This window comes from Aquarana catesbeiana, linkage group LG09, assembly GCF_042186555.1.
Source record: "Aquarana catesbeiana isolate 2022-GZ linkage group LG09, ASM4218655v1, whole genome shotgun sequence".
Lineage (NCBI taxonomy): Eukaryota > Metazoa > Chordata > Amphibia > Anura > Ranidae > Aquarana > Aquarana catesbeiana.
Window position 1 is genome coordinate 119,970,576 of NC_133332.1, and position 14,765 is coordinate 119,985,340.

The following is a 14,765-nucleotide window of genomic DNA, read 5'->3' on the forward strand; positions in this document are numbered from 1 at the left end:
CCTGATTGAAAAAGGCTGTACTAAACTATAGCTTGCAGGATTTTGCAGGCTTATTTCACAGTTGTGTACACATCAAAGCATAAAGTTGTTGTATGTGTTGATTTGATTTGTTTTTGTTTTGTTTTTTTTAGCAAGTTAACATGCTTTTTATTCTCCTGCATATGTTTTGCACAACAACAATTTGTAAATAGGATGCACTGCTATTAATTTGAACAGGCTCCACTGATATGCATTATTGACACATGATTTTGTATGTTTAAACTAGTGCAGCACTCTAATAAATATATGCAAAACAACTTCTTAAAAATATAAAGTGCGAACCGTGCCTTAAATTTCATAAGTGGATTTCATACTCAAATGCCTGTACATCAATCTCAATAAATCAAATTCATTTACACCTAAAACCACCTCTAATGCATAACATTATACTCAATGCCAGGTTCTGATGCACAATTTGTGGTAATCATGAAAAATCCAAGTCCCAAAATGTAAAGTCCACTATGTGAAAATGAAAGTTTATAATAGGTTACTCACGCCATCCATGGTTGCCAGATTCTGTCAAACTTTTTGGGGCAGCGTGGCGCAGCTGATAATGGAAATACATCCATGTAGGCAAATTAAATTGAGTCGAAAGGTCTTTTGAATGCTAGTAATGTCCCTGTCTGCAAAATTTCCTTAAGGACCTATACACTGTATTTTGCCCAATCTTGAGGGTCCGGGATGGACCAAATGTGTGGAAGACTAGGGTTGCCCCATAGTGGCTGAAAGGGTGACCAACAATTCTGTCTATAGAATCTCTTCCTAGTGACCACCCATACTCGGAGAGTTTTCCCAGTCGGCTCCGGAAGGTCAGCATAGGCCCCAGGGCCTTGATAAACCAGGTTCCCAAGGTCGTTGTGAGAGCCCAGTAGGGCCGCTTCCAAGCATACAGCTGCATTTGCCCTTGAGTGGACCAACCACCAGCGGACAGAGACCAATACAGCTGCCCAATAGTATACAAGGAACCTAGGCAATGCCAGCCCTTCGCACCGCACCGGAAGACACAGGGTGGACCTTGCCAGACGTGGAGAAGTTCCACCCCATATAAACGCACCGATGCATCAGTCTAGTTCCTGGAAAAATGAACCCGGAATCCATGCGGGGAAATTTCGAAATAAGTACTTGAATTTAGGAAGGAATACCATTTTTATAAGATTAATGCGCCCCAGTAGGTTTAGCGGAAGGTCCCCCAGGATGCACACCTAGCCCGCAGCTGTACCAGTACGCGATGTATATTTAGGTCATGGAATTTGTTAGGGTCAGGCTGTATTTGAATACCTAAATATTTATTTAAATTTATTAACCCACTGTAAGGCAGTATTTGCTGCGTTAACTTGTGATAAAGGGTCTAGAGAAAAAAGTATAGATTTCGACCAATTAATTTGGACACCCAAGAAGCACCCAAACTCATTGAAAAGCACCAGGGCGGCCCTCAAGGAGAAATCTGTGTCGTGCAAATATAATTTATTTTTATTTGACCCATAAACACTAAAACTACTTAGAGTATCAATGCTTGCATTACACAAGCCAAGAGCGCTCCTCTATAGTACTCCCTATATCAGTCTGTGTTCCATTGACCAGAAATAGAAAGTGATGTCAACAAGATTCGCCCAACACATTTTGTCACACGGACGTCTTCAGGAGAGGTCACTGATGCTCTCTGAGGAGGAGATGGCAGGAGACCCCATTGCACATAACGGGTAAGTATAACATATTTTTTAACTTAAAAAAATTTAAAGATGGGGGGGGGTTTCTAATCCCTTTAAGTAGTTTGTTTGGGCCAAGCTGGCCCAAACAATTTAGATTGCTAAGTGATGTGGCATCAGCTACATACACTATGCGGCACTGTGTTCCGAAGCAGTATGGATGGCTTCCCGCCTCATGCTGGAACAATATCAAGTCAGCCTGAATGCTTCCTAGCCATTCAGTAGAAGTCTTGCATTCTTATCAATAAATCCAAGCTTCCTATGATTGGTTGAGGTGGAGATTGTGATATCATCCACCTACCTCTCCAATTTTGTTTCAACTGCAGATGGGAAGTTGCCTGTACTGCTGTTGAACAGCAGCTGCATACCATATGTAGTTAATTCTACTACAGCATGATACAGCACACACCTTGGTCGCATCCCTTAGTAATGGAAATAGTTCACTTTGGACAGCTTGGCCCAAACAAACTTTTTAAAGTGTCAGCAAACAAGGAATTCAACCTTAAATTCAAATTGAACAAGTTTTAGAGATTATTTTTTTAATTACCATAGGAAAATGTTAAACATCATGGTGTCAGTGTGCAGTGTCAATATTAGTTAAAAATATTTAAATTATTTCTGGCAGGGTGAATGATTGAGCATTTTCTCTTACTTTCTTTACAGGTTACATTTGATCCTGAAGTTTTTTTCAACATTCTTCTTCCGCCAATCATATTTTACGCAGGATATAGCCTAAAGCGGGTAAGGTATAGAAGTTTTCTCACAGTCAACAAAATGATGACTCTCCCGAAAGCCCTGTATATCTTCCAGTGTCTCCCGATAAATATTCCCGTGGCTTATTTCAAAACTCTTAGATTGATATTGCAAAAGTTTATATGGAATAATAGATGCAATCATATTGCCTATACTTTTGAGTAGATCAAAGGAAAGGGGAGGATTATTCCTTCCAGATTTTGAAAAATACTACGTGACGGCAATACTACGGAGAGTTATGGACTGGGTGCATGGTTCCCCGTATAAAAAATGGGTGTCATTAGAGGCAGAGTTGAGTAAATCAGCCTTGAGCCAGATTATTTGGATTCCATGGCAATATAGAGGTTTTCCTAGAGAAATGGCTCCAATTACCATAGAAACATTGAGAGTATGGAATAAGCTTCTTAAAAATACTTCTTGGCAATATAATAGTCCTCTGATGCCGTTGACAGGTAACAATTATTTCCCTCCAGGTAAGGACAATAAATTGTATTTAAAATGGACCTCCTTGGATCATCTGAGGTTAAAAGATGTCCTGAAGGGAAATGTCCTTTGCTCACTATCGGAACTGCAAGGAAAATATGGGGTAACATCATGGGATACATGGAGATATAGACAACTTCAACATTTTGTAGAATCTCTCCCGAAACCCCTCCGCTCAGTTAGCAAGCTAAATTTATGAGAAAGACTAGTCGATCAAGGGGGAATAAAAAGACAGGGGATTTCCAATGTACAGTATATAGGACGTTGATGAGGTCCCCAGATGTGGAATCTCTGTGTCCCTTGGAGGGGTGGGAACAGTGGGATCAATGGACACAAGGATGAAGGAAAGGAATTATAAATTATTAAGTGGTATTGCCAAGTAAAATTGCATAAAATAAACCTGTCCCCTCTATGTTGGAGGGAATGTGGGGAGATTGGAACGCATGCACATATATGGTGGCAGTGTCCACTAATCAAGCCTTATTGGAGGGAAGTACTTGATTGAATAAAGAAGATCAGTGGGAATTAAATTGGACTTGATCCCTGGCAATGCCTGTTTCATATAACGGGCATGCCAAGGAAGAAATTTAGAGCAGCAATTATTCCATATTCGCTGAATGCAGCAAAGGAATTAATCCCGAAACAATGGAAATCAAGTACAATCCCGACCATAAAGGATTGGTTTAGGGAGGTAGCCAAAATTAGGTTAATGAAAGAAGTAATACATATGCAAAATAACTCCAGAAATAAAGTTTGTTAGTACTTGGAAGAGTTGGTTGGAATTTGCACAAACCCAGGTTTATGTGAACTATATGGGAAGTAATTGGGTGCTCCGGTGCTCCGCCATTCCCCGCCTATGCCCCCCCCCCTTTTTTTTTTTTGTTAGTACACAATAATTAGGCACACTTTACTGGAAGAATTTCAATGGAAGTAAAAAGCTGAGAATTTCTCCTCTTTATAACTTAATAAAAAAGGCTTTTGAAAATTCACAGTTTATTTTATTAAGAAGGAAGTCACTGAGAGAATTAAACACTATAGGCAATGGGTGAGGGTATTACAAAGGGGTTTTTTTTTTTTTTTGGTACACTTTACTGGAGGAACTTTCGATTGATGTAGAAAATCGAGATTTTCTCCTCCTTATAGATTAACAAAAAGGGTTTTGAAAATTCACTATTTATTTTATTAAGAAGGAAATCACTGAGCGATATAAACACTATAGGCAATGGGTGAGGGTATTATAAAGGGTTTCTTTTTTTTTTTTTTTTTTTTTTCTTCTCCCTTACGGAAATGGGCACTTTCAAGGAGGAATTTCTAACAGGGGGTTAAAAGTTGAGAACCTTTCCTCCCCATAAATCAATAAAAAGGAATGGGACATGTCACGATTTTTATTACCTTATTTATCGGCGTATAACACGCACCGGCGTATAACACGCACCCCAAGTTTAGGAGGGAATTTTAAGGAAAAAAACTTTTAGGAGTAAAGTTTAAGGAAGAAAAATTTACATTAAAATGCCCATCAATGCAGCGTTATCGGTGTCCATCTGCAGCCTTGTCAGTGTCAGTGCAGCCTTGCTCCAGTGTCTATTGCAGCCTTGTCAGTGCAGCTTTGCCCCAGTGCAGAATTGTCAGTGCAGCCTTGTCAGTGCAGCTTTGCCCCAGTGCTGAATTGTCAGTGCAGCCTTGCCCCAGTGTCCATTGCAGCCTTGTTAGTGCAGCTTTGCCCCAGTGCAGCCTTGTCAGTGCAGCCTTGTCAGTGCAGCCTTGTCAGTGCAGCCTTGTCAGTGCAGCCTTGTGTGATCGCCGCGATCCCTGCCGACATACACAGCCGTGTGTAAATTCAAATATGGCACCGAGACTGCAGGGACTCGGCGGAGCCGAGATACACATACCCGAGAGTCCTCGGCTTTTCTCAGCGCCGCTTACAGTCCCGCCCAGTCCCGCCCTATGATGGACATCGCACAGGTCCAATGGCGGGACTGTAATCGGCGCCGAGAAAAGCCGAGGACTCTCGGGTATGTGTATCTCGGCGCCGCCGAGTCCCTGCAGTCTCGGCGCCATATTTGAATTTACACACGGCTGTGTATGTCGGCGGCAATCGCCGCGATCGCTCCGATCACACAAAATTGGCGGGGATCGGCCTATAACACGCACCCGCGATTTTCCCCTCATTTTCAGGGAAAAAAAGTGCGTGTTATATGCCGATAAATACGGTATATAACAAGGAATGGCACTAAGAGAGTTTAACGTTATAGGAAGGGGATTAGGGCACTGCTCTCAAAGTGTAAAAGACAACACTCTCGTGTGTTATAGGGTCTTTTCTCCTTTTTTATTTTTTTTTTCCTTTCCTTGGGGGGGGGGGGGGGGGATATATTTGTATATTATGAATGTTTTGTATATGCTTATATATATTTATAAGGTTTTGAAATGGAATGTTTTTATATGTATAATAATTTAATAAAAACAATTGAAACACATAAACCCAAAAACCAAAATATAAATGTATTGCCATCTTAAAGTGGTTGTAAACCTCAGACATGAAATATGAACACTGCATATCTCTCTATAGTGTGTACTTGCCTCAATTAAGAGCACTAAGTTTCATTTCTGTCTGCTGATTCGTTCCTCTGCTATTAGCATGAATCACTTCTGACAAGTTTTCCTGACCTGTGTGCTGTGTGAAGAGGGGTGTGTCTCTTCTCTCCAATCAGCTCTCTGAGCTCTGCAGAGTGTGACTTCTTCCTTCTTCCTTCTTCCTTCTTCCTTCTTCCTTCTTCCTTCTTCCTTCTTCCTTCTTCCTTCTTCCTTCTTCCTTCTTCCTTCTTATTTAACCTTTGTATCACCTGAGGATATTAACACTTCACTGGGTGTATGTGAGGCTTTACAACCAGTTTAAGGTGACAATGCCCACTCACTGTAGTATATTTATGAAGGAGGAGCATTGTCGCTGTGGGCCCCCCCCCCCCCCCCCCTTATCATCTCCATATCATAGAGCAGTGTAGCTTTGTCAATGAGGCACTATTACTGACGCCAACAATGGGGTACTATTGCTGCCACTGATACCAACGATGGGACATTGCTTACTCGCAATGGGCACAGTCCGCCCCCCCTAAAGTCTGAACAGTAAACTGACCCCAGATATAAACAGGTAGATCTAAAAAAAGATTGCACAATCAGATTGTGTAGCGTATGGGTCACCTAAACAGTAGAAAAAGAACAGCGCTCTCGAAACAACTTTGTAGCAGAACTCGGGTCCCAATGGGTGAAGTGTAAACTTTAATAACTGAAATGGCTCTGCAACAAGGATTTTCTACTCTGCATGCAGGGAAAAAGGGACGAATGTATTAGGACTACCTCTATATCCCTTGTACATATTTCAAGCAATTTGATTATGTATTATTATTAATAAAACTTATATTGCTGCCTCTTTCTGGTGGATCAACCATATGTAGAAGTAAAGTGAATTCACTGTGGGAAATCATGTAATAAACCATTCTAAAATATTATGTATTTTTTAGAGGCATTTCTTCCGAAATTTGGGCTCTATCTTGGCCTATGCCTTCCTAGGAACTGCAATTTCTTGTTTTGTCATAGGGTAAGTATTTCTTGTATTTCTTGTCTGGCTACAGACACACCAGTATGGCTACACCAGTATGACATTGTGAAATATCGGCTCATAATTTTGCATGAATTTTTTGTACCGTGAATGAAAAGGATGTTAACCAGGGTTAGGCAACCTTGGAGCGATGAAGATCTAACTAAACAAAATAATGTTGCAAAAGTGTATTGACCTTTTCTTCAAGGAGATAACAGAGTTAGGCCTGATTTATAAGGTAAGGAAGGTTTGAGGAGTCCAGGGGTCAGTAGTAGGTAACGCAGAGTCGAGGGGTCAAAGTACACACACTTAGCTGCATTGTAGGCAGAAGAATACTGCTGATCCGTCTTATAACCCTTTCAGCCCAGCACTGAGGACCTGATGATACAGCTGGCACCCTTGTGCAGCTTGGTGCCCCTCTGGCACCACCTTCTTGTTGTTCTTTTGGCTAATTCTAGTCCACATGGACTTGCTCTGCTGCATGAGTTTCCCTGGATCCACCAGATCTTTGAATTGCTGCTCTAACATAGATGTGTCTCCTGGTTTGGCAGCATTGGCTGGACAGATCCTTACCTCACACTGCTCGCAGATTGGTGCCTGCTCTCTCGTTTTCACATCTCTAGATTTTTAAGATGCTTCAAAATGCTTTGTTTTGGATTTTCTCCAAAATCTCAAACCACTTCTTTATATGGTTTAAAAAGTCCTTTCTAGTATTCTACCTGCAGTATATGAAATGTTTTGCATTCTGGTCACCCATGTAGCAGTTATCAACGCTAAAAAGGCCATTTTTTATTATTTTTATAATTCTAGCTGATTTTGCAATTTGGCCCATGGCTTAGTTTAGCTACTAATGATTTAGACAGTTTGGTCTTAATGAGGTAACTTTCTAAATGGTCCTATAGAAAAAGTTGCAGTATATAACTTAATTTCTTAATATTCTGGAATACAGATTGGAATATGATTTGGTATACAGTTAAAAGCATTTTGTAATATCTGTTTGATTAGTGCAAAAAACTGTTGATCCTGTCAGATATGTAGAGCTTCCATGTGTTATCTTACTATTTAGCCCTTCATAGTTGTTATATTGGTCTGTAGAATGGTTAGCCCTTATGTTGTAGATATTTGAGAGTAGTTGAGCAGTTTAGTCGCTCAAAAAATTGTTGTAAACCCCTGCCATGAAATATGAACAAAGCATATGCCTCTATAGTATGTACTTGTCTCACTAAGTGTCATTTCTCTCTGCTGCCTCATTCCTCTTTTATCTGCCTGAGTCACTTCTGACAGGTTTTTATGACACCAAGAGATAAAAGGGCAACAGGGAGCTCCAGCACAGCTCTTGATTGACAACTTCAGTTATTTTCTGAGTGCTGGGTGAAGGTGGGGTGTGTAGCTTCCCTCCAATCAGCTCTCAAAGCTCCCCTCACTGAGCTCTGCATAGTGCAACTTCAGCTTCCTGCCCCCTAATTTCTGAAAGTCAAATAGCTGTATAAATTCTGCACTTTGAATGGCTGTAGAGAAGAGAGCGCTGCAAGTCCAACTAACTGTATGTAGGAGGATTTGTTTCATCTCTGTGTATCACCTGAGACCAGTCACTTCACTGGGTATATGTAAGGGTTTACGACCACTTTAGTTTCATGAATGCTGGTGTCATTTTGCAGAGACCATGGGCCTTATTTCTGAAAATATGAGGGAAAACACATCTAACACTCCCCTTTTCTACAAATGACGATAATCAGTTTCTTTTTCACCGATTTCCTATACTATCAAGGGAAGGAACACAGACATTTTATCCCCCAGACACTTCCTTAAGTACTTCTGCTCTCACACCTGTAAGCAACCTTTGGACCAGAACAATGCTATCTGCATTAGTCACTTCTGACAGGTTATCCAGACGTCGCAGAATCTTGGGGGATGGCCCTGCCCACCCTCATCACAAAGAAGGTGATTGACAGCCTCTGCTGTGCATGTTCGTTTTTGAGACTCTGTAGAAGGGGGGGTGTCTTTTCCCTCCACTCAGGTCTCAAGTTACACTCAGCTGTCATCTATGTTCTTTGCCGTGTGTGGCATAAGATCCTTGCACCCTGCTTTCATTTTAATGGGCAGGGCGTTTTGGGAGCGCTGTATACAGCGCTCCCAAACTGCCCCAAAGATCATGCTTGCAGGACTTTTTCTAACGTCCCACGCAGCGCACTGCCCCAGTGTGAAAAAGTCACACTGAAATGAATGGGAGCTGGTTTTCAGGCGCTATTTAGGGACTATTTCCAGCGATAAAATGCCTGAAAACCGCATCAGTATGAAAGGGGTCTAAGATAACAGAAATACATATATTGTTTTTTTAAGGACAAGACATATTCTGAGGCTTTGCAATAGCAAGGTAGAAGGACAGGACGTGCTGTATATGTCCTGTGTACTTCTAAAGCCGCGTACACATAAGCGGAATGTCCGACAGAAAAAGTCAGACGGAAGCTTTTCATCGTCTCTTCCTATCGCGTGTGTGCCTCATCAGATTTTTTTCGAAAATTCTGACGGACCTAGAAATAGAACACGTTCTAAATATTTCCGACGGAATCAATTCCTATCGGGAAAACCACTCGTCTGTATGCTGTTCCGATGGACCAAAAACGACGCTTGCTCTGAAGCAAGTACGAGTCAGAAGCTATTGGCTACTGGCTATTGAACTTCCTTTTTCTAGTCCCATCGTACGTGCTGGACGGTCGGACTTTGGTCGGACTTTGGGTTGACCGTGTGTAGGCAAGACCGCTTGAATGGAGTTCTGTCGGAGAAACCTTCTGAGTTTATTCCGACGGCAAAACCGGTCGTGTGTACATGGCATAAGTCCTCAAATGGTTAAATGAGTTACAGGAAGGCTAATCTGTCAAAACTAGGGCAGCAAATAATGGAGGTGTTTCCAACAGGAGCCAGTCAGAATTCTTATTTCCCACTTCAGCTTATGCCCCGTACACACGATCAGAAATTCCGCCAGCAAAAGTCGGATGTGAGCTTTTGGTCAGAAATTCCATTGGACTTTTGCTGGCAGAATTCCAGCCAGCAAAAGATTGAGAGCAGGTTCTCTATTTTTCAGTCGGAAAAAGTTCCTATCCGAAAATGCGTTTGTATGCAATTCGGACGTGCAAAAAATCACACATGCTCGGAAACAATTCGACGCATGCTCAGAAGCGTTGAACTTAATTTTCTCAGCTCGTCGTAGTGTTGTACGTCACCGTGTTCTTGACGGTCGAAAGTTCAGAGAACTTGTGTGAACATGTTGTATGCAAGGCAAGCTTGAGCGTCGAAAAACCATCCAAGATTTTTCTGACGGAATTTCTGATCGTGTGTATGGGGCATTAGACTATTTGAGGTGCTGATTGGTTGTTACCATATTTTTTTCCTTTTAATAAATTCGCTATATTGCTTTGCTTGCCTGCTGTCCTCTGTCTGCTTTGAGTTACGTGATGCTGTGATGTTCACTCAAGAAACATGTGACCACTACGGCCCTTTGCACTCTGTGAGAATCAAGTAGGGATCAGTCTGAAGAAAGGCTTGTGTTGCCTTGTAGCAGAGAACAGCTTCCTTTGCATGCAGAATTATACTATGTTGTATTTTCACTCTAGTATTATGTGATATCACAGTGAATGTTTCTTTACAAAATCAATACAATGGTAGAATTGCTGTAGGAATGTAAAGTCCTACTGGGAAATACATCTACAGGAATTTGAACAATAAAAAAATAATGAACAATTTAGTCTGTTTCTTTTTTCCCTAGATCTCTTATATATGGGTGTGTGATGCTAATGAAGGTCACTGGAACACTTGGTGGTGATTTTTACTTCACTGACTGCCTATTTTTTGGAGCCATTCTTTCTGCTACTGATCCTGGTAAATGTACATGTGGTTCATATTCTGTTGAATTTTAATGGTAGGTGGTTTCCTAACAAGCTTGTTCCAGCAACATGTCATGTCATTGGCCATGGGTGGACATTGGCAGACTATAGAGTGCAGATGTAAATATACTTCCATTTCTGGATGGACCTTGCATTTTTCTCGATAAATGCAAAGTATCCTCTCATTAAATGAGGTGTAGAGAAGAGCATTGATGATATGATCTCCACCTTGTCCATTCAGAAAGCGCATTTCATTCATTGAGGAAAATGCAAGGTATTTTCTGAATGGTGGTCAGTCCAAGTAGAGTTACCCCCTTTTGGCTACTATGCGGAGGGGCAGCCACTCAACATGGCACCAAAAATATTGCAGCTATCACTATAGCAGCTTGGGTTACTACAGTGGTATATATTATACACAGAGGCTGATCTGGTATCACACATGCATACTTGGATTGGACCAAGCTGGCCCAATGTAATTTATGCAAATGATATCATCCCTGGACTTCAGCCTTAAAGCTTTTCCCCTGCTCCTCCTCTAAGGGTGTTGATTAACAGCAGCTCCCAACACAGCGCTTAAACAGATAAGGCAGACATGCTTTGTGTAAAAGGGATGAGACTTGTAGTTCTGATATATGAGGGCCTGTTTTCATTATGTGACACATGCAGTGTGCATTACCCAACTAGCGGTTCGGGGAAGCAGTGCTGAGAGATGCATAGCAGGGAACTTGAAAAAGTAAGTGAATTGGGGTACAAAAATTCTTGTGGCACTTTCCTTTTGTGAACATAAATTGAAAAATTAAAATGGCTCTGAAGGGTTTAATGATACTTTAAGATTTTATACATTGTCGCTGTATAGTAGTTTCAGTTATCCAGGAATAAAATATTAACAGGTTAATATACCAAAGTTGAATTCAGGTTGAATGATTGGGCTTATACTACATTTTGTTTCAAAACCTCTTTTCAGTTAAAGAGGAACGAGTAATGATATTTCTGGAGGTGTTCTGTACACCAGCTGTGTACAGAACGCCTCCAGGAGCCATATTGCATTTACTTGAAAATATTTTGTCAGTGTTTATTTGTCTGTGCTTTGCCAAAAAAAAATCTCTTTGGGGCTGTACAAGTTAATTTTTTTTTTCATGATTACAATTTCTATATTGTGCCACACATACTACTATGTACTATGCTTCCTTTTTTTGTTCTAGTGACTGTCCTTGCCATATTTCATGAGCTGCAAGTTGATGTTGAGCTCTACGCCCTTCTATTTGGTGAAAGTGTCCTGAATGATGCAGTTGCCATAGTATTGTCCTCGTAAGTCCTCTGGTACATGTTCTAAAGGTTTATTGTTGGTGTTCTGTAATTAGCTCAATGTATCGTGCATATTCCAGACTGACATGCAATAAAGGACAGCTGTGAGAACTTCCTTGTTCACGTGGGTTGGCCATATATATTTTTCAGATTAACTTCTAAAAAGAAAACCTGTCCTAAGACATTTATAAATAAACCTTTGCATTGATCAGTATTAGTATTACATTAGCTTACACATGTCCTTGGGTTCGGTCAAGTTTGTACACTAATCTATCTGTGCAGCATTGCCATTTGCCAATATAGGCACTGCCACCACTATTCCAGTGTCAGAGTCAGGGCCAGATTCCTCTGTTGGTAGCACCCAGCACATATCCAGATACCATGCATAGCCTGTGTGTACACTGAATCTGGTCAGGCTTAAGCAGGGTATACACAGACCCAAACTCAGCTGGTTCAGCAGAAACTGGCTGACTTCCGGTCTGTGTGTACCGCTGTCTGCTCAACAGAAACCGGTCAAACGGTCCTGCTGGAAAACCAGCGTCCCATCCATGCTTGCAGTCATTGCCTGCATCTGTGTATTCTGGGGAGGTTTGGGAGTCCCTGCTGTCAGAATACATTAGCGTGGCAGATGAGATCCCTGTATCACACTTTGTGTTGATGTGGGGATCTGTCAGTTTTTTGGGTTTATTTTTTTTTGTTTTTTTTTTCTTTCAACCAGCTAATTTAAGTCAGCCATACAGGGTTCGAATTCCTGCTGAACCCACTAAGATTCAAACCATTAATGGGCAATAATCGATCAACTTGGGTACAGTCAGCCTGCTGGATTTGCTTGCGATTACCGCAAGCGGCTGCTATAGCCGCTAGATATAATCACCGTCTTCTCCTGGCGAGGGCTGCTTCTCCCGCTCGCCCTTGGCCGTATCTGAGCTTGATAATAAAATGTGAAAGTTATAGGGTACTTTAGGCCTTGGAACAAGTTTGAGGGAAAAACATTTTCCTTTTTTTTTCTTTTGCAGGTCAATTGTTGCTTATCAACCAGCTGGAGACAACAGTCACACATTTGACATCACAGCTATGTTTAAGTCAATAGGGATATTCCTGGGTATATTTAGTGGATCCTTTGCAATGGGAGCAGCCACTGGAGTGGTCACAGCATTGATATCCTCCACTATGTTATTGTGTTTGTTTCCATAATGTGGCATAACAAATGTGTTTTATGTTTCTGCATATATGTATACATGTGATATATTTGATATATATAAATTACAACAGATGTTGCAGATGTGCTTTTTTCTTTGTAATTTGAAGCGTATAGTAAGTTTTCCAAAAGCATTACATTGACTGCTCCTTAACACCCCTTTACGTCACAAAGTTCACCAAACTGCGCGAGTTCCAGTTGCTGGAGACCGGCCTGTTTTTCTTGATGTCGTGGAGCACATTTCTTCTGGCTGAAGCATGTGGTTACACGGGTATGCTGAGTGATGTCTACATGCTCCACTCTTATATGTGCAATTATAGACTACATATTAGCTATAGGTTGCCACCAGACAAAATGTCCTCCTTCTTAAAAAAAAAAAAAAAAAAAAAAAAAAAAAGATTCTTTAGAGAGTAAGGAAGGGTAAAACCCCTCATTTTTGCAGACTGTTGTGCTGTTGGGGATATTTCTCTTTATTACCTATCCCAGAGATGCAACAGGATGTTAGAGACTCTCCCAAAGTGCAGGGAATTACTCTATTAGATACTTGTCCCTAAAACAGATGTCCTTAATGCGAGATTTCCCCTTTCCCTTATGTTGTGGAGACCACTCTAAAATCTTTGATTTCCCATCACTTTCTCTCTTGATGCCAATAATTACTAGTACTGCTAAGGGGCGAATCCCCCCAGTGTGACACAGCAGTAAAAAAAAAAAAAACTTGACAGAGGATCTAACCCTTCCCAAATCAAAACTAAAAAAAGGTTTTTCCTAGAAATACATTTTAAAGTAATGACTAAAGGCAAAACTTTTTTTTTTTTTTTTTTAGATTTGGATACAGTGGCGAGGGATTAGAACATCTGTTTTTATTGCTGTCTGTGTCCCTGTTAGGGAGATTCACCATCCTCTGTTAGTCCCATACACTGTTGTCATTGACAGTGAAAACTAAAGAAAATCCCAAATTTTGGGTTGTCCCCAGAAAATTAAAAGAGGGGAAATCTTCCAATGGGGACACTAATTCTGGTGACCTGGGGGCCGCAAGAGATTCCATTATTTTGCAGGGATTGCCTCTTGCTTCCTGTTTTGGCTTTGGGACAGGAAGTGAAGAAAAAATCTCCCCATTGGGACACATGGCAAAAATAAACCTTACAAGGGTTACAGTATAACCCTTCCTTACTCTATCCAAAATGAAGAAAAAGTTTTGCCTATAGTTCTACTTTAACCTTTCATTAGGGGTAGCACCATGTTTGAAACTTGTTTGGGGTGTGTGTTGTTGTGTGTTTTTTTTTTTTTTTTTTTTTTTTTTTTTTTTTTTTAATAAGCACATGGGATCCCAGTTTTTGGTAGACTTATTATCATTTCAGGCATAAAAATGCCATATCTGTTGCTTTATTGTTCCCCAAACTGGCTGTTACAATTCACGGCCCAGTTATTCACTTATTTATATAGTATACACCAAAGGAAAAATATCAAGGGGAAAAAAATTAACGTATTAAAAATGTTATCTTATAAATATTTGTTTGACTTAAAAGAGATGTACACCCAAAGCTCATTTGGCTGTACTTCTATGGATCACAGGAGTGCAGTTCATTTTGCACTCCTGTGACCTATTTTCAGCAGAGAGCGTGATGAAGTCCACGCTCTGCTGATGTCAGAGTCGATCCAGGCTCCACGTCATCACAACCACAGAGTCGGGATTCACCTAGATCCCTGGACCGACACCTGGCTCCACCTATTAGCGAGCCGCTGAGAGCCTGAGCCGGCCGCTCCCAACCACTCCACAGCTTAGCACTCCAGTGAGCGCGGAGGGGGCA

The 14,765-nt window shown here is 41.1% G+C and overlaps 1 protein-coding gene across 1 annotated transcript in view; it reads left to right on the forward strand.

The window, feature by feature from the left end:
- The window catches only part of SLC9A6 (solute carrier family 9 member A6), a 105,822-nt gene that overhangs the window by 51,010 nt on the left and 40,047 nt on the right, over nucleotides 1–14,765 (forward strand). Inside the window, exons 3-8 of the mRNA XM_073599203.1 lie at nucleotides 2,409–2,486; nucleotides 6,497–6,573; nucleotides 10,337–10,449; nucleotides 11,657–11,762; nucleotides 12,776–12,917; nucleotides 13,123–13,228. Coding sequence (XP_073455304.1) covers nucleotides 2,409–2,486; nucleotides 6,497–6,573; nucleotides 10,337–10,449; nucleotides 11,657–11,762; nucleotides 12,776–12,917; nucleotides 13,123–13,228 — 622 coding nt within the window. The remainder of the gene's footprint in view (nucleotides 1–2,408; nucleotides 2,487–6,496; nucleotides 6,574–10,336; nucleotides 10,450–11,656; nucleotides 11,763–12,775; nucleotides 12,918–13,122; nucleotides 13,229–14,765) is intronic.